This window comes from Epinephelus moara, chromosome 6 (genome assembly GCF_006386435.1).
Source record: "Epinephelus moara isolate mb chromosome 6, YSFRI_EMoa_1.0, whole genome shotgun sequence".
In the NCBI taxonomy this organism is placed as follows: domain Eukaryota; kingdom Metazoa; phylum Chordata; class Actinopteri; order Perciformes; family Serranidae; genus Epinephelus; species Epinephelus moara.
The window spans coordinates 33,261,703-33,282,655 of NC_065511.1; the positions used below are offsets into that span (position 1 = coordinate 33,261,703).

Genomic DNA, 20,953 nt, shown 5'->3' on the forward strand with positions numbered 1-20,953 from the left:
AATTTATGTAGATACAAAATAATGAACAATCTACTGGATACGTCCTCACGAAAATAAATCTCATCTCACAGATGTAAACAGCATTTCAATGTTGTTGTCAGGGTGGATCTAATTTTAACGAGGCCTGCTTGGTTAGCTTAATCTATGAGAATGCATTACATGTGATGAGCTTGTCATGTGTTTGTATGTAAAATGCTAATCTTCAAAGTATCTGTCATATTAATCATGTAGTTGAGACAAAGAAAGTTGCAGGAAATGGAAATCTTCAAGAACAGTGCATGTGGTCGTGCTGTTTCGATACCAGTTTCAGAATTACCCCCGATACTGCCTAAAATGCTGGGTCGGGTGTTGAAAAGTAGAGTATACGCAATTCTATGCATCCCACATCATTTTTTAATAGACTTTAAAGTAGTTTTACAGCTACAAAAAATGCAGTTTTCCTGGAACTCAATTCGTCTTTACTGCTCAAGAATAGTAGCCCACACAGTAAGCTGCACTGAGCAGCCACTGGCAGCTACTGTTACTGTAAATCAATAGTGTAGCATTAGCTGTTAGCAAGGTGTCAGTTTCGCAATTCCTCTGGTATTTATTCTCTGTATGCAATTGTTCATGTTTTACAAAGGGTTTAATCTGAGCTAGGCCAACAATTACAGCAATTAATTCACATCCATACAGGGTTAGTGGTTAGGGCTGCAAGGATTAGTCGACTAATCGATGACTAATCAACTATTAAAATAATCGGTGACTATTTTAGTAGTCTACTAATCGGTTTCTTAGAGAAGTATTATAAATGTACCCCAAAATACTCCTATTGCAGCTTCTTATGTTCAAATATCGGCAGCTTTACACACTCTCCCATGACGGTGAACTAAAACCCTTTGGTGTGAGTACGAAACAAGACATTAGATGACATAATTTTGGGGGTTGCGAGAGACAGGCCGACATTTTTCAACATTTTAACACATTTTTCGATAAAATGATTAGTCGACTAATCGAAGAAATAATCGACAGATTAGTCGACAATGAAAATAATCGTTAGCTGCAGCCCCATTAGTGGTATGCAGCCGTTTTTTTTTTATCGCAGTGGTATCGGATCAGCACTAGGAAAGGTATCAAAACTGGCAGGAAAAAATGGTACTGGGACATCTCTACTTTATCTGTCTCTACTCTATCACCCCTCCATCTACAGCACCTGACTGATGCGCCGAACGACACAAGACCGCCACGACTCCCCCACCCTCTCCCTCCTTACTGCTAACCTCCAACACAAACTCCCAAAATGATCCCTCCTCTCAGTCTGGCTTTATATCCATGCGCACTCACTCACAAACAACAATCAATTAAACAATTATAATTTCTGCTCAATATGCTTATCATCACACCACCTAACATGAAGTTTGGTGGTGTGTTACGCACAGCATATCCACGCGAGATAACGTGCCCAGGTGTGCTAAAGTTGTGGCAGAAAGTGTTAAACCAGAGAGGTTAAAAAAAGACGAGACGTTATCGCTGTCATCTGCGTTCAGATGCCAAAGTGCCAAAGCCATAGTAGCTGGTATTTTCATCACTGTGTGTGTGTGTGTGTGTGTGTGTGTGTGTGTGTGTGTGTGTGTGTGTGTGTGTGTGTGTGTGTGTGTGAGGGGGGCAGCACAGGTGCAACACACAGCACGCAGACTATGTTGCTAATGGCCCAACTCCAGCGACACCACTGTGTGTGTGTGTGTGTGTGTGTGTGTGTGTTGCTGTACAGGTGCATGTTGTATGTTCACTAACTATGAAGTCAACCACAATGCATGCACAAATATCTAGCACAAACACAAGCAATGTCACTACCACATACAGGCACACACACACACACACACACAACCACACACACACACACACACACACACACACACACACACACACACATGCTAACGCGCAGCATTTCACAGAGCACTTACTCAGATGAGTCTTCTTGGACACGGCTCCTCCTGAGAGAGAAATAAATGTAGTTAGTGATTCAAAACTACACAACACTTACTGTAAATCTAAGCTTCTCTACAAAATGTACTACGTATGAACGAGCGGGTGAATATAATATATATATATATATATATAGAAACAGAGAGACAACACGCAGTGTGCTCATGAGCTTTACAGATTAAACTGTCTAAACCAGTTTAAACTGAACCCAGGATTAAACGGCACATTGGTGCTTTTTAAAGAGGGTTAGATCTGATTTTAAATCTGGGATTTTTTTTTTTTTAAACCTGCCAGTGTTTGAAAATAGCTCAGTACATTTACACTCAAGTACAGTTTTTGCATATTTGTACTTTACTTGATAAGACAGGCAAGTATTTATAGCACCTTATCAAATGTTATTCAAACAGGCAAAAGATAAGAAAAATAAAAAGTTTTTTTTTTTTTAGTGAGGAATAAAATAAGATAATTAAAAGCACACGCAAGTTTAATAAAAGTACAGAGGTGTTTGAAAACCAAATTGATCAAATAAAATGACCATAAAATCTGTTTAATAAGAAGCTGTGGGGAAAAAAATCTTTCTTAGTTTAGCTTAGTTTTAAAAATGGCTGCAGTCGGACATATCTTACGTCCAAGAGGAGCCGATTCAAGCAGCAGCAACATAAATAATAAACATAACTACCTCTACTTCACCAGATGCAACATGAAAGTACAGCTTACATGTTAATGCACCAATAATTATGGATCAATAATATAATATAACATTGAGAGAGGGTGTTGTGCATGATGAGTGCTTTTATTTTTGGAGTACGTTTTGTTGCCAATACGTCTGCTATTTAAGTAGAAATTCAAACACAGGACTTTTAGTCATAATGTTGTTGTTTTTTTTAAATATATTTACATATGATTTCTTTTTGCTATATTTACCATGTGAAAACGTCTTCCAGCACTGAAACCTGCACTGCACCAAGGTTAGCTTCACAAAGAGACATCATTTAACAGTGTGAATCATTGCGGTGTTCAAATGAAACCCAAAAATGAGCATTTAACAGTGTGAAACCCTAAAAATTAAAAACACAGGGTCATCATTAAAACATGGGATTAAATGAAGCTAACATCAAATGCGACAGAGACTAACCCGGGGCTTCATATTAGAGATCCAGCTGTGATAAACTCCTCGTTGTTAATGGCGGTTTGGCGCTGCGTTTTCAGATCACACTACTTTTTGTCAGTATAAAAGAAGGCCTTTGGACAGATAAGAAGCCCTACTGATAACAGGGAGGTTGAATTAGAGGATTCCTATTTACACTGTTGTGCGTCCTATGTTTGTGTGACTCTTCGGCACCCACACACACACACACCACCCCCCCCCCACACACACAGACTGGAGATAAAGGCAGAGGAAGGTGGGTGTCTGTGAAGCAATAGGTCCTCTGTTTTTTTGTCAACCTGTGTGACCGCAATTGTGAGAAAGTCTGAATTGCAGTGAGTGTGAGTAAACACGCGAAGGGTCGATTCTGAACCAGGGGGGGTTATTTCTGGTGTTGCATGCATGTCTGTGTGTGTGAGACAGAGAGGTTTGAAGGCAGAGTGGAGATAAGTATCAATGGAAGACGTAGAGCTAGCCGGTCTTTGTCTGGCGCCAGATCAGGCCCTCTGTGGTTTTCACTGTTTTCCTCCCCTCATCAAATCAGTTTTGCTTCATAAGCAGAAAGCATGGAATGAAAGCAGAGCAGTGCACTGCACACACACGCGGAAAATGTAAAGAAATTTCAACACTAACCGAGTGAACGTTTGAAGGGGTTCGCTAAATAAAATGGAAAACATTTAAATTAAATCATACTTTGAAAGGAACTTTTACAGCTAAATAAAAACATCATTTCCAAACTGAGAGTGATACATTTTTTGAACTCTTTGATAGGTTTTAAATATTTCCAAACTTTATAAGTCAAAATGTGACATGAGCACTGCAATAATGTGGTTTCAGCAGAGAGTGTAAAGACTGATTGTCCTTCTTTTGTTACAAAAATGCACAAAATCATCTTCCATAAAATATGTTGAGAACATTTTTAAGGTTTTTTTCAGAAATGAGCCAGGTGAAATGATTTAAAGTCAGCTGCAACACGCTGAATTTCAGGCCATGCCACTTCTATTTCTGAAATGTGGCATTAATGATTTGAACTTATTAAAGGTGATTTCCACGCTGAGTGGAATTAACCATTTGTGGTCAGTGGCTAGTGGTGAGAAAAACAAAAATCTGATGCAATCGAAAACATCGGCTTCTGTACAAATTAAATGTGACACAACATGTACACTTTTAGCAAGACACACCTGTCAGCCAGGCCAGAAACCCACCACCATGTACACACACACACACACACACACACACACTGTACACGTACATGACCCGGCTGGGGCACAAACATCAACACAACTCATCAGTCAAAATCTCACTAACGTCTCTACACTCTGACATCTAAGCTGACTGCTGAAGTGACAGTTGCTGTGTTACATAACAGCACTGAAGACCACTGAACCCAGAGAGTAGGCCGACAACTTCGCCTGAATATAAACCATGAGACAAACAGCACAGAAAAGATACAAAACGTAACACATATTTAATTTATTACCTTCCCAGTACTCTCCGACCCTCATGCCAATGTAACATAGAGTGTGTAGTGTAAAAGAAGTCACAGAGGCAGGTGGTGTTATAAGTCTGTGAGGGTCAGAATAAAAAAAATAAGCAAATCACAAAATAAAAAAGTAATGTGCTAAAAGGGAAAAAAATATGATATACAATGAAAATGAAGATAAATGGAATGATTGAAACAAAAATACATATGTATAAATTTAAAGCAGGCGTGATAAAGCAGGTTTGGATGTTGGGTCAGGGTACTAAAAAGCGCAATTAGCCTTTAGTCTTTTGTGCCAGTTGAGCTCCATAAATTATGCGGAAGTCATAAATCTTGCACTGACTGCTAACAAACAAACAAAAAAATACAAATAAAAGGAAAAAAATAAGCATAATTTTGAGCCAATCTTAAACTATAGCAATGGTGGTCAATGAGGGGAAACAAAATTTGGGGCAAAACGCTTCGTCTTTTTAACTGGTGTGATAAAATAAAAGTGTGACAAAATAAAAGCAGGAATCACAGTCGTGAGGTGAATACAAAATGTTTGTAGAAAACAATACATTATTATTTACTGTGAACATGTTGGCCCAAATGTGACTGACCAAATGTTTAAAAATTTCTTTGAAGAGTTTCACAGTACATTAGAAGAAAGGCTAAAATGTTCGTGAATTTTAGACCTGAAAGTGTTTTGGGTTGATAAATTAATTTGTATTAATTATTAATTCGAAGACATCCGAAGAGGCCGGAAGCCTGATGTCACTTTGGTTTACAGCAAATGCAACTATCAATGATTTTCATTGTTGATTAATATGTCGATCAACTAATTAGCTGTTTGATCTATAAAATGTCAGAAAATGGTGAAAAACGTCGATCAAGGTTTCCCAAAGCCCAAGATGACATCAAAGATAGTCAGTTTACTGTCATAGAGGAGGAAAGAAACCAGAAAGTATTTATATTTAAAAAGCTGGAATCAGAGAATTTTGACTTTTTTTTCTTACTCACACTGATTTATCGATTATCAACTTATAGTTGATGATTAATTTAACAATTGAGAACTAATCGAATAATCATTGCAGCTCTAGTTTACAGAGAGATGCTTAAGGGTGATACTATTGTGACAACAAACACCAATATTAAGTTAACAAATGACTGCCGAATAACATAAAGTATGGAGAAGAGGAAGGGACCCACAACAGATCCCTGAGGAACACCACAGACAGTTTGTATCCAATACTGAATGGGAGCAGAGTTTCACATATACAAGCAGGAGGAAATGCAATTTGGAGCAGTACTTGAGAATCAAACCAAGCACTTGAGAAAAATGAATAGACACCCACAACAGCCACTAAAACCAAGACACTCATCACCTTAAGAAGAGCCATCTCAGCAGAATGAAAAACTCGACAACCACACTGAAACTCCACTTTAACCAGACTGAAACACCCTTACAGCAGTTCCAGTACCTGTTAAATTAGCTGATGTTGATGTTTTACTAAAATCTTTAACCCCTTACCCACTATGTACCTTTAAGGTTGTTAAAATGATGACTCAGACTTTATTTGGTATATTTGGAGCATTTGTGAGGATTGGGTTTGAGCAGTGTTTGGCTGCACAGCATGAGTCTGACTGACCTGAGGCAGGACAGTGAGGTTGAATGCACCTTAAACACACTGCACAGCATTGCACAGCACTGCACACGATAACTTTAAATACCAAATGCCTATTGTCACTTTTTCTGAAAATGGTCACTGCTGATGTGTGACGTGTGAGTGTCATACTGGACTTGTAGTTTGTGATTTATCTTTTTTATTTGTATTTTATTGATGTCTATTTTATGGTATTAGTATTTATTAATTTAGTGTTGGAACGACCCCCCGCAAGCACTGTTGTATGTTTGGTGAGATGACAATTAAAGCCTGATTTGATTTGATTTAATAATAACAACTGTGGTCTAATATAAAAATTTCAATTTTATTTCAACTTAAACTGAACATGACACTAAAGAAAAGACAGTTTGCACCGTGTTTGTGTTCATTTGTGTAACACATAAAATCAAGGCTGCAACTAGCGATTTTTTTCATCGTCACCTCATCTGCTCATTATTTTTCTCGAATAATCCATCAATTGTTTTATTATTAAATGTCAGGTGACAGGTTAAAGGTGACAGCTCCAAATGGTCTTTATTCAACCAGCAGTGTCTAAATCCCAGACTAGTCAGTTTATCATGATGAATGACAAAGAAAAGCGTCAAATTCTCACATTTAAGAAGGATGAAACCAGCTAATGTTCGGCTTTTTTGCTTTAAAAACAGTAAAAATGACATTCACATCATGGTGTCTGATGGAGCTGGTGCTGAATCGGAGAAATATCTGGCAAAGCAGAAACAAATAGATATACAGAAAGGTGACTTTCTGTCTATCAGAGGTCTGAAGCAGAGCTGCTGGCTTGAAACATTAGCATTAACACCCTTGTAACAAGAGGACTTGATGTGTAGATCTGTTTGTTTCTACTCTGACTTTCTTGCCTTAAAATTATTAAAACAATTAATCATCGTTCATTTCTTTTAATGTCAAATGGCATCACATATGCATAATATAAGGCATTAATGTAAAGAAACAGAGGTGAAAGGTAACCAGCTCTATCTGCATGGCTTGCTATCGCTAGCATTGGTGAACTATTTCAGTAAAATTCAAAATGCAGGCATTATAATGGAGTATTATTCAACTGTGATCCTTATGTGAGTAAATAGTATAGTTGCGGTCCGACTGTATAAAAAGACACTTCCTTTCTCTTCCCTCAACACTTCACATCCATCAGACATGAGCGACGATGTTCATATCCTTGATGCACCAAACTGTGTTGCCATCATAGACTGTATATATGTTGCCATGCTATGAGAGCAGTAGGAGAGGTGTGCAGTGGGTTTCTGTGGCAGAGGGACAAGGTGTCTTATCTCAAGTGACTGCCAACAGTATGATTTTAGCTGGGCAGAGGCTCTGAATAGCAACACACTGACCAAAACCAGAAGCAAAAATAAGAACTAATCCCAGAGGATTACTCCAGCTTACTGCCATTCTTACCCACTCACAGCACCTTAACCACACTCCAGTGAGAGGGATGAGGAGGGTTAATTGGGTAAAGATGGATGAGAGTGCAGGGAAAGGAGATAATAGTAGACACTGTGACGGGCAAGACAGAAGCAGAGAGACACAGCCTGTGTAGGAAAGGTGAGCAGAAAGAGTAGGAGTAGAGAGGAGGAGGTGGAGGTGGGTGGGAGTGGGTAAAGCTGGCATGCTGGGAGATAAGACGTGTGTAAAAGAGAGACTTAAGCATGTTACTATAAGACTAAAAATCAGCTGTAGGTTGGTAAAACAAGTTGCATGCCACCACAGGTGTGGATTTCAGGGGACACAGGGGAACTTAAAGTGATTTCTATTGTAAATGAATGCAAAAAAAAATACTAAGATGCAGGAAATTAAGTGTTTAATGCTCAGAATTTGTTGATGTGTTGATGTTGAAACAACCCCTGCACCCTTGCATGCCGCTTGCAGAGGCATCGGGCCACACATGCTGCAGGATAAAACCTCAGGGATGGATCCTCTTACCTCTTTTGATGGGGTTGTCAGCGGGGGGCACGTCGGGCTCCTCATATTCCATAACTCTCCTGTCAAAACACTGGGCGGCCCTACACACTCACACACCTCTCACTCACACACACAAACCACAAACCCCTGCCAAGTCAGTCGGTTATAAACTCCACCTGCCGCCATTTGAAACAGACATGACCAAACTGGAGCTCATACTACCTGTTGGTTCTTCTAGCGCCCGGGCCGGCGCAGGCATTTGAAAACATGCACTGCCATCTCGCCTCCTAGCTGTCCTTACAGCGGGTCCCAAAACTCGGTCGTCATCTTCTCTCGCCCCCTCTCTCTCTGTCAGCCTCCCTTTTGTTCAACAGTACACCTCCTCTTGTTTTGAAATAATTTAATTCCCCCCGAGGCAGCAGCAGCAGAGAGGAGAGAGTGCAGCTGGACCGGCCGGCCGTTCACAAGCCGTGCGCCCCGGTCTCCCCCCCACCCCCCTCCCTCCATGCGCTCTCTGTGCGCCCTGACCGTCCCAGGCTGGAGAGAGTTATGTCACCGGCTGTTACGTAATAGCAGCGGATCGGGTTTTGCTTTGTAGTGCTCAGTTGAGAAATATAATCCCATGTTGCTGCCACAAATTTCCGCCACACTAATCGAGAAAATACAATGCACTGAGGAGACATTAAAATCCACTGCAGGTTTGGCCTTTTACTTCACACTCACAGCTAAAATAAATATTCAGTTCCATAAAGTCCCTCTTCATATGATGGTATTATTCTAGTGACTTGTTAAAACCACCTGCAGGGCTCTGTGCATGCAATATAACATGCAGGGGGGTTGTTTTGATAATGGTAGGATATGCAGAAGGCTGCCTCAGTTTATGTGAGATAGGAAAACGACTGCAGACACAAAGAAAACGATGAATAATCGATATGTCTTCTCGGTTTACATCATTGTGGTCAATGCTCCTTTAAGACATAGTGCTAGCACTGGCTCCAGACACACATGCTGCAGCCTGTCAGTGGCGGAATGTAACTGATTACATTTACTCAGGTAGTGTACTTGTACAATAAGTACAATGTTGAGGTGTTCTTCCTTTATTCTTCTACTTGTCCACATTTATTCCATCACATCTATCTGACAGCTGGAGTAAGTTTGCAGATTAATATTTTACAGATTAAACCTCTTAAAATATGATGAATTCATATGTACTTCCACCTCAACATACAACACCAGTTTTTAGCATGTGACCGCATTAGTGTTTTCAACCTGGATGCTATTTTTTCATGTGTCCAAGTGACTAATGGCAACAACAGAAATTGGTCCAGCATTGAGTGAGACCACTGCAGCGAAACAGGCTGCAATGTAACCACTTTCCCTGACCTTTCCCTAAGCCCCGCCCCTTTCTGATGGTCTGACAATATGTTGGAGTAAGCACTGAGCCCACACTGTAACTAACTGCACTCCCTGAAGAAATATTACCATATTTTTGGAGAAATGAAAGAGTGATTCCAGAGAGAAGCAGACAGAGGGGTCTACAGTCTGTGTTTGAAGGATATATCCAGGATGTCAAACTGACTCAGCAGCAACAACAGGTTAAAAAGACAAAGATAGTTAGAAGCTAAAGCCGAACTATAGGCTACAGATCACAGTGTAAAAGTGAACCACCACATCACTGCTGATCGCCACACAAGACAATGAATATAAAGGGAAACTTTGCTGATATTGAACCAGCTGTGTGGCATCACAGTGTGTGCAGATGAACCGTGTTTGGCTTCACCCCCGTGCTGCTGCCAGCACCTGGACCTCCACCGCCAAACAACGTTCATCTGTGCACACTGTGATGACACACAACTGGTTGAATATCAGCAAAGTTTCCCTGCTTCCCTTCACTGGTTCCTGTACAGCAGGGTCGGCCTTTGTTTCACTGTTCTAATCATTAAAAAGCAAAAGCAGCGTGTGTATACATTCAGTAGGCTATATCTTCAGTAGGTAGCTAGCTAACCCTACACTTTTCAGGGCTTGATTTTGGTTTTGGAACAGGGAAGAAACGTATATCTTTTTCCAACCTCTCCAGGTAACGAGTATCATTAATACACGACGTGCCCCAGACACAACATTTAGCTTCAAATCCACAAAACCAGCCTGAAAATGAAGACACAATTGCATTAGAGTCAAGTCAATGGAGCACAGCTGTGTTGGTGTTGGACCCTGGTCTGAGCCGGCCCCATGCTACATTATGATTGGCCAGTCTGCATCCAGGGGGAAGAACTGGGCAAAAGGTCATTAGTGCATAGTCATTTATGTCCACTAAAAGTGCCTGTTTTTAACACATAGGGCGAGTTGCAGGGCAGGTGGATTGGTCAAAAAACTCCGGACTTTCACCCACAAGATTGCTGTTTGTGTTCTATGTGAAACCAAAAGTCAGCTGAGTTATTTTAATAACAATGTTGAGGGCTGGTTTGTGTAGCATACTATGCTAGTAATGCTTGTCACATGACGTATGCCACATAATGAATAAAAAGCCATAATCACAAACAGCCTTGGCCTGCATTAGAAAAGTACACTGTTAAAACATCCAAAGATCCTACAGAAGAGTAAGCAAGTGTCAAAGACAAGGAAACACCAACTTATAATAATAATAATTATAATAATAATAATATTTATTTGTGTAGCACTTCTAAACAAGGTTACAAAGTGCTTCACAAAGTCATCTGTCTTTGTCATCTGTTTTCTAAATGGATGAGCATTTTTAAAATGTGCTTCTTTAAACAAAAAGAAAAAAAGAAAAAACTTGGTGGTGTTTGTTATTTTTAGGATATTAGGCAATGGTTTTACTGGTCCGGTCCACCTGCGATTGACTCGGACTACATGTGGCCTGTGAACTAAAATGAGTGTGACACCCCTGCTTTAAGGAACAAGGTCAGGAACCACTTGTTTCTAGAGGAAGTTGCACTTTTAGTTAATATCTAAAGTGAAAATTAGTTCTGCAAGTGTTGTATTGGAGCTTTGGAGCTTGTTGCAGGTGGTTTTAACTGACAGCTGAAAACAACTGCCCCGGCTCTGCCTACCCACCCTCCCCCACCTGCTTCCTCAAAGCCAACTTGACCACATGACTCTTCAGGGGAAAAGAAAAACTGCTGGTGTCCTGCAACCACCTCCCCAATACGCACAAACACATACACACACACCAGCAAGTTTTGAGAAACTAAGGTAGTATTTCCATCTGCACCTCGCTGAGGTTAAAGATGTGTGGGGCCCTCAGAAGACCACCAGGCCTGAGCTGTGATGAGCCCATACACTCAGAAACCACACATCAGACCAAACTGTGTGAGAACTGTAGTAAATGTGAGCAGGGTTTGGAGACCTGTAACCAATAATTAACTGCTAGACAAGAACTCACTCAGTAGCAACTGCTAATAAGCAACACTTTGCTGTGTTTTAAATGGATGCAACAGGAATTTACTCTTTAACTGTCACATCAGTTTTTAGGTTAAAACTTATTGGCCATTTACTTAAAAAATGCACAAAGGTGATATTAAGAGAGTATTATAAGCTGTATGTCAAATAGATCAGTGGATTTTATCAGATATAAATCACGGATATAACAAGCAGCGCCTTAAAACAACAGGAAACATTAATAAGATGCATTATAAACTTGTTTTTTTTACATTTCGCTTGAGTCCAGCAGAATTAATCACCTTGATTGATGAACATTAACACTAGACGTCACTGTGTTCTGAATAATTATCATGGAAGTATTAAAGCTACAGTTGGTAACTTTTATGAGTCACAGTTGCTGTAACTGCCATTATTTTGTGGAAGAGGTACATGAGACAGATAGTCTGTAAAAAAAAAAATCATGTCCCTGCTCTTCTTCCTACTGCCTCCAATAGCATTCACTAGAATTGAGCATGGCACACCAAAAGCAACCAATCAGAGCTGAGGATTCTATAACGCAGCTGCCAGTCATGTCGGTCACTGCTCATGAACTGCAGTCAAACTGTCAAACCAGGCAGCGCTGATCAAATATGAACCAAATTTCTGTGACCGCATTACCTATTTCTCACCTCAAATGTTTTTAGAAACCTATGCTGTTTACCTGTAAAATGAAAAAGTTTGTAACCCAACTGCCATGTGGGATACACCTGACCAAAGTGCAGAGTACCACACACCAGCTGGACCTACTTTCTCATTTTACGCCTTAAACAAACATTTGAGGCAAGAAATAAGCAATGCTGTAACAGAATTTTGATTCATATTTGATCAGCGCTGCCTGGTTTGACAGTTTGACCACAGTTAACGAGCAGTGACTGACATAACTGGCAGCTGCTTTAGAGACTGATCCGCTCTGATTGTTGGTTTTCGTTCACATGCGGTAAGGCCATTAGAAGGGCCACATGGCTATAGAATAGGTCGAGGAATGTAATTTCTTTCACAGATCATCTTTCTTATTCAGTGCTGCATGAATACAGTAACACTTTCATCCATCCATTTTCGTAAGCGCTTATCCTCTTGAGTGTCGTGGGGGGACTGGAGCCTATCCCAGCTGACATTCACATTCACATTCACACCTACGGATAATTTAGAGTCACCAATTGACCTATCCCCAACCTGCATGTCTTTGGACTGTGGGAGGAGGCCAGAGTACCCGGAGAAAGCCCAGAACCCTCTTGCTGTGGCGTGACAGCGCTAACCACCCTAGCCCACACTGGGCTAGTGAAAGGGACTAGGTGTTTAAATGGGACTAACTAAGTTTTACAGTATTTTATAGTCTTATGTTTGTTCCACAGCTGCTGAGTGCGATTTTTGTCATTTTATTTTTCTTCTGCCTCAAAAGAACGAGTGAGAGCTGCTGCTCCGTCATCAGCTGAGAGACAGCGAGGAAATACAGCATGTAGAGACAGTATTTCACATCTTACTCAGTGAATTAAGGAGTTTATTTCAACCAAACCAGAGTTGGTGATAGTTGCAACAGTGGACTGACTAACTATGATGGTTTTGGTGAATTTTGTTCTGTTTCTGTCGAATTCAAATGAAGTGTGTGAATGCATTGGCAATGAACTAAAAAAGACCACCAAGACCAGCAGGGCTGAGATGACAGATGACCTCTGAGTGAGTATGTTTGCCCCCTAACACTATGTTTTGACCAACAAAGTAATAGCCTTGGATGGGGCGGTGATACACAGTTGTCAGGCACTATTCAATAAGGCATGTTTGCTGTTGATAAAACTAGTGTAATTCAATTTATGTCATTTTTACCTAGTCAAAAAGTTAACTCATTTTAGATGCCTTTACTTTTTGTAAACACAGCCACATTGGGAAGTATCTGGGGGTTGAGCATCAGGAGCTTGAGCTCAATACATCCTGGTGCACTATGAAAACAGCTGTGCAAGAAGAAAAACTCAGAAACACTCAGCTTTCTCTGTCAATAGAAATGTATTGCATCATTGAGTACATTTACCATCTACACTGATCCCCATAAAACATGGCAACATTTTGTTAAACATTAAATTGACATTCAGATGCTTTAAAGTGCAAAATAACAATCATACAAAGCAATGACTTTATAGTCAGCGCACAGTGTTTATAACCCCAAATAGTGCTCTATGTGCTTTAAGGTCTTTTTCCGCATTGTGGTCTGCAGTAGCTACAAAACCAGCAACGATCTATGTGATGTGGACTGTGTTACTTTTAATGGCATTTTGTGGCATGCCTCAGTCATCTCTGTGAGACAAGTCAGCCTATGAAAAAGATGATTTTGGGTTTGAACCCCTTGCGTCTCCGTTTTAAGTCTTGAAATTCTCAGAGCATGCAAATCCACACCTCATATTTAGATGTAACCACATCCACCACATAGCGGGATAACAGTTAGCAACCCACGCCAGAAAATGTAAATGACAATGTGCAAGTAAGAGGCCTGAAACTCAGTTTTGTTAGCTGAGAACAAGCAAACAAGTTGCAGCTAAAACCAACCACTCTAATCCTCTATCAATCAATCAATCATTTATTTTGTCACATGGAATCATACAAGGTGTAACTCCAGTGAAATTGGATCCTGTCAGCTCCTTAAGCTTGTGCAATAAGTGCATTTATTACAGACAGACGAAAAGAAGCACATGACATTCTTCATTCATCATCTCAAATTAATCACATTGCCTATTTCAGCTGTGACCTTTAATGTCAAAAGAGTTTTGGACAAAATCAGTCTAGGGCTACAAAACATATCTGAGCCTTATGATGTAAGTAACACAGCCTATGAAATCTAAATTAGCCTGTCAACATTACTAAGAGGTCTATATGGGAATTCATTAATACGTTTGTGCAGCTATTTATGATTACTTGGTACTTAAACTTCGCAACACACATTCACTCACTCGTTGTGGCCTCAGGTGGTAGGCTGCCGTGTTTGTGTCTCACTCCCTGCACGAGGTTGCTGGCATTGATTGTCAGGAACAGTGCTGCACAAAATGCATGCAAGACATCAGATATCAAAGAGCAGAGGTGCAACCTGCCTCAAACTTTCACACTAACATTTCCCATCAGACAAGTTGTGTGTATAAAAGTGTACCTGTTGTTTCTGTGTGCACTTTGGAGCCGTCGGTGCTCGTCACTTTACATGAGAGAAAGATTTTTCTGCCCTCCTTCTTATCCACACAGGATTCAAGTAACACGGTGCTTCCCAGTGGGATGGGGCTGGGGACAAGGACAAGTGTTTACCAGGGCAAACAGACTGTGGATGATAACTACATACACTACATACAGTACATACAAAATATGCTCCACATGAATAAATTAGGCTACCCAGACACACAGACCCTGATTAACATCCCGAGTACCTTCAGTATTAACACCATATGATTCTGGATAGAAGGTATTTTGGACGCAAGGGTCTTCAAAAAGCACAGAAAACTACTGTCTGTCATTAATATCCATTAAAACATTACATCTCTGGTAAAGTATTTTACATTATGGTGAATATTTAAACATTACAGATACATTCATTCTGCTGGACTATGAATGACAAAGAATACTATTTTTTTTACACAACAAATTACTAGCTGCATGAGTCTTAAAATATATAATATCTGTACCTGCGATAGTTGATGTTGAAGTTGGCAGTCATAACAGGTCCACAGTGGACAGCAGCATGAGCCGCAATCACAGTATCAATCACAGTGGCTATTGCCCCCCCATGGACATGTCTGGAAACACACACACACACGTAAAATCATGTAAATGTACACGTGTAAAATCCAATGTTTAAAAGTGTAGTTTTGTAAAGTTTGAGGCCCTTTTCGAGATCATTCTTTTTCTTAATTTATTATTTACTTTTTGGGCATTTAGCTGACAACCAGCATCCCAGAGGCTAATAAAAATATATACTTTGACTATTTTTGACAGAGCCATGATGCACTGCATAGAGCAGATAGGATTTTCTGTTAACAGGCACTGTGTGTCAAATATAGATACAATATTATTATGAAGATTAAGATTTTTTTAGACAGAAATCTTTGATCCATGTCGTTCATAGCTGGAATTTTACCAGTATCAAACTTTGTCTGGAGGCTACAGCGCAAAAAGAAAGAAACCTGCTTACTTAGCGTAGAAGCACAAATAAAAAGGAAAAATGACCAAATCAACAAAATCTGCATGTCCACAAAACTGGGCAGGACACTCTGGGTGTCAGGCCGTAGCTGTGTTCCTCCCTTCTCCCTTTCAGTCAAGATGGCAGCAAAGATAACATAACAGGGGCTCATTCATCTTGTAACGTGCCTAACTTCAGTGGATTATAACATATTGGGTGTACTGCAGATGCTCTGGTTCACAGTGAAACCAAACTTTGAAGGCCAAACAATGAAGGTCAAAATGTGGCCTGCAACAGACGGTGAGGCTTGTTGTTTTAGCTGAGCTGATTTCCAGAAAACTTGCGGCCCCTGCAAGCCGGTTAAGAGGAGTGAGGAGGGAGGTATGGTATGAAACGGTCAGTAAAACAGGTTTTCAACATTTATCATTTATTGCAACCACAAGAGATCCCTGAGCATACATCAATAAATGAGGCTGATTGGTCTATTAGAATGAGAGATTAGCTTTGGGCAGAAATGTATACACACTCACACACACATGCCCAAATACATTATCCTTTTCAGGCCTACAGCTGGCAGGGATAAAAATACAGCACGCATTTTATAAAGCAAACAACAAATAATCTTTAACTGCAGCCCTACATCCATACAGAAACTTTAGCAACATGAACAGTTATCTCACCCTGGCGCCCCCTCCAACAGTGGTCCAGCCTGGAAAATGCACACACACTTCTGCTCCTTAATGTTAATAAACATAGCGTACTCAAACGCAGCCCCTGGGTCTCTGATGTTACGGGTGAAAAAACAAGCTTTTGACTGGATCATCTCACTAAGATACACTCCACCTGATGGGAAAAACACACAAGGGAACTGTTAGCAGCTAACAGAGCACCCCAGGATTAAATAAAATGAAATAAAATAAAATAAAATAGAATTAAATTAAATTAAATAGAATGAAATAAAATAAAATAAAATAAAATGAAATAGAATGAAATAGAATGAAATAAAATAAAATAAAATAAAATTAAATTAAATTAAATTAAATTAAATTAAATTAAATTAAATTAAATTAAATAAATAAAACAGAATACAATAAAATAAAATGAAAAAATAAAATAAAATAAAATTAAATTAAATTAAATTAAATTAAATAGAATGAAATAAAAAAAAATAATACAACAACAATAACATAACTAATAATAGCAATAATTAATACTAAATGCAGGAGAAACATTTATATATATATATATATATATTTAATTTATTTATGTTTATTATTATTTTATTTCATTTTTTTTTCATTTATCATGTGTATGCTTGTATATTAAAAATCTAATAAAGTGATGGAAAAAATACTTTATTGTGGCTTAAGCTTACTAAATATCATAATTCTGTGATGCCTGGGCAAAAATGGAGGTTTGATCCTTTCACCATTGTCACTTTATGCCCAGTCATATTGCTTCACTGGTCATATACTTGGTACACTTGGTTTCGTTAAAATACAACGGAAACAAAACGTTGCAACCCTCAAAGCTTGGCCCCTTGATTATTGCCAAAAACCTCCATTATATGACGCATACTCTATTTCATGAGCAAAATGAACAAGCAGAGAAACACACCTGTAGGATAATCGGGGAGGCGGCTATAACTTGGCAGTTTCTGCCAAGGCCTTTTCTGTTGCTCTCCTCCCTCCATCTCCACCTCACACTGGCTGTTGTAATGCTCATACAGCTGCATCATTTCTGAGCTCCACGACGAGTTAGGCAAGCTGAAGTCCTGGGTGTGGAGGAAAAGGAGAGACAGCTTAACAGAGGAATGCATCCCAACCTCAGTCTAGTCTGGGTCTTAAAGGCTTTGGGCAAAGTTTGCAGTGGGACGGTGCTGGCTGTGTTATGACAGGGCATGTCTCTGTCCTTTTAATCCTTTCATATCTCTGGTAATGTCAAAATCTGTCTGCTTTATGACACCTGTATTCAGTCATCTTACGTCAACAGAGACAGAGAAGTAATAATTTCACAACGTTCAAGAGATATCTGTCTCGTACTGCCAGTCAAAACTGAATATCATTAACTGTTACTTTAAATTGCAGCTCAGTGGCCTAGTGGTAGAGTGTCCGCCATTGCCTCCCTGCTTGGCACTCAGTATCAGGGGTTGGAATTGGGGGGTTAGATCACCACATGATTCCCGAGCGCGGCACCACTGCAGCTCACCGCTCCCTCAGGGGTTGGGTCAAATACGGAGAACAAATTTCACACACTCAGGTGTGTGACAATCAGTGGAACTTTAAACTTTAATTAGGTGTTTCACCAATAACCCAATATGGCAATATAAGATGCCTGGGGATGCACGATATTGGATTTTTTTGCCTATATCCAATATGCCAATACTACAGCTCATTTGGCTGATAAGCAATACCGCTATCGATATATCCACTTTTTTCCCTAATTTTAGTGATCATCAAGTCTCGTCTGTAGTGGCATTAACATTATATTAAGATGCATATTCTTATTGTCATGGCCCACCAGCAGATGGAGACATGGAATAAAATGCTTTTCAATGTATGGAATATCATGCAAAATAAGGAAAAGGACATTGGCCGATTCATTTTAAAGCCGATACTGGCCAATACAGATGATGTACTGACGAACTGTTTATTTGGACCTTTGGCTTTGGATAATATATCAATCATGAATCGTTCATTTGATCTAGCTCTGACAGGCTTTGGAGAGAGACAGTAACGTCAATCGAGGATTACAGCACCCAGCATACACCACTTTATTCAGTTAAGACTCGCAACTTGGATTTTTATTTTTATTTTTAAGAAAAACCCTTTAGATTCTTTTTATCTGAGGAACCCCTATGAAGTAAAGGAATATGAAGAACCTATAGGGTAATTGAGGAATAGACACATAATTTGTGGTAGCCAACAACCCATTTTTTTTTCTATTAAAAAAAAACAGAACTGCTTGGCAACCAGACCAGGCGTCCAATTGAGACAGGTGTTTATTTGTCAAAATGTGTCAGCATTTAATTGGGACTAGGATTTTATTTGAAGACAGAATGAATGTTAAATTCTACATAATAAACTTATGTCACCAAATTGTAATCACCGACATTTTGATCAGTAACTGAAATTTAATTACTTTTTTTCAGTATTTAAATGGGACTAGGTGTGAGAATGAATCACAGGCCTACACCCATCACTGAACTGAGAAACATCTGGAAGGAGTGAGAGGACAGTGAGTTCCCAGCGCACACAGATGAAACCCTGTTCCCTTTAACCATTTAATAACCCGGTCACCAGTCTTTGTCAAAGGTTACCTACCACCACGGTCCGTACAGAGGTGGTCCTGACTGAAAACCTGGGAGGAGGAGGAGGAGGGTGGATGAGTTGAGTCTGGGAGGATGAAAGTGAGCCTAGGCGTTGAAAGCCCCTAAATATACGACCGAGGCTCCTTGCCATTTGTAAGGTAACAGTTTTAAATGATGGTGGTGATGATGATGGAGGAAAAGCCTGCACAGAAGCTAATTCTGACAGTTGGTTGTATTTAAAGATAACTGATGGTGTCAGCTGTCCCCAAAAGAAAATAGTCGTCTGAAGTGATGCACAGTTTACCGGTGACTGCTCAGCACATCAGCGGCTGTCAACCGTTTTGTTTGTGACTTGCAACCCAAGCAACAGGCGGAGCCCTAACGCCACCTTCTTTAGGTATTATGGCAGATAACAACCCACTCCCGAGTGGGAGTAGTAGATGTCTCTGATGAGAGGAAATGTGACCAGGAGGGAGACTGAATTTTGCCTGGAGTTGGGCAAAACATCATAAAATTGTTTTCTCAGCCCAAAACACTAAACTACCTATGCAATATGAAATTATTTTAGTTAAGATGTATTAATCTTGTAGAGTCTTTAAATCAAAAATGTTACATTTAACCCTTTCATGCATAGTGGCCACTGCAGTGAACATCTGTTTAAAAGCCATTTTCTTGTATATGCATGGGTTTTGATGCTATAGTTGCATTTAAGTCACGTGAGTGGACCCTTGCGCGTCATGCCATACACTGCCACCCACTGGCCAGGTGTTGTCAGTGCAACACGAACCTTTGAAAACCAAGATGGCTGACGGAAAGCAAAAAATGCGCAGCTCAAGAATATCTTGCCAGTCCTTCTATAATAGGAGACTCTGGTAGGTAAAAAAAAAAATCTGGTAATATAAAGTAACATATAGGGAGTAATACTGTTGCTTAATTTTCCAAGTATTAATTTTATGTTGTGAGGGAGAACAGGGAGAACTTATTCGGACAAGTGTTCTGGGCAACAAGAGTAAACCAATGTCCAATTTGTCAGGTTTCTTTGAGTGCGGTGACCGATTTATCTTAACATGTGCTGACTTTTACACAGGTACAACACTGCAAGTCCATTATTCATCTCAGGTAGGTGTCCATTCAACAGTTCAGTGTCTGTCAATGGTAAGTTTCCATTTATCAATTTCAGTTTCAACGAGCTACAAACTCTTCATGCTGCCACGCTTCACATGGTTGCTCATCACCTGTACCTTATTACCTGTGTCCTCCTGTTCTAGTGCGCCACCTTGTGTACAAACAGCAAAACTGCATTCACATGTAGTCACCATTTACGGAAGCGTATTGTATTCACTTGACAAATAAAAAAAAGCCCTGTTTTTCTGAGTAATTTTTTCTGTTTTTCAGGGTAATTTTTTTCTGTTTTTCAGGGTAATTTTTTTTCTGTTTTTTTGTGGTATTTTTTTCTTCTGTTTTTTTCTGAGTAATATTTTCTGTTTTTCTGAGTAATTTTTCCCCTGTTTTTCGTGGTAATTTTTTTCTGTTTTTCGGGGTATTTTTTTCTGGGGGTTTTTTGTGATAATATTTTTTTCTGTTTTTCATGGTAATTTTTTTCTTCTTTTTTTCTGAGTAATTTTTTCCCTGTTTTTCGTGGTAATTTTTTTCTGTTTTTCAGGGTATTTTTTTCTTCTGTTTTTTTCTGAGTAATATTTTTCTGTTTTTTTCTGAGTGATTTTTCCCTGTTTTTCTGAGTAATTTTTCCCTGTTTTTCGTGATAATTTTTTTTCTGTTTTTCGGGGTATTTTTTCTGTTTTTTGTGGTAATTTTTTTTTCTGTTTTTCATGGTAATTTTTTTCCTTCTGTTTTTTCTGAGTAATATTTTCTGTTT

General features: G+C 39.5%; 2 protein-coding genes across 2 annotated transcripts in view; both read right to left on the reverse strand.

The window, feature by feature from the left end:
• Window positions 1–8,617, reverse strand: part of rorc (RAR-related orphan receptor C) — a 29,408-nt gene extending 20,791 nt beyond the window's left edge. The window contains exons 1-3 of the mRNA XM_050046255.1: window positions 8,402–8,617; window positions 8,201–8,302; window positions 1,944–1,973 (exon numbers count right to left, since the gene is read on the reverse strand). Of these exons, the coding sequence (XP_049902212.1) occupies window positions 1,944–1,973; window positions 8,201–8,252 (82 nt within the window). The 5' untranslated portion in view covers window positions 8,253–8,302; window positions 8,402–8,617. The remainder of the gene's footprint in view (window positions 1–1,943; window positions 1,974–8,200; window positions 8,303–8,401) is intronic.
• Window positions 8,618–14,548: 5,931 nt separating this feature from the next.
• On the reverse strand, window positions 14,549–19,383 carry them4 (thioesterase superfamily member 4). Its single transcript, XM_050047877.1, has 6 exons — window positions 19,091–19,383; window positions 17,385–17,541; window positions 16,448–16,610; window positions 15,274–15,384; window positions 14,751–14,875; window positions 14,549–14,640 (listed from the first exon to the last, which is right to left on the reverse strand). The coding sequence occupies exons 1-6, from the start codon at window positions 19,226–19,228 to the stop codon at window positions 14,549–14,551; spliced, it is 786 nt and encodes a 261-aa protein (XP_049903834.1). The 5' UTR covers window positions 19,229–19,383.
• Window positions 19,384–20,953: the final 1,570 nt, after the last annotated feature.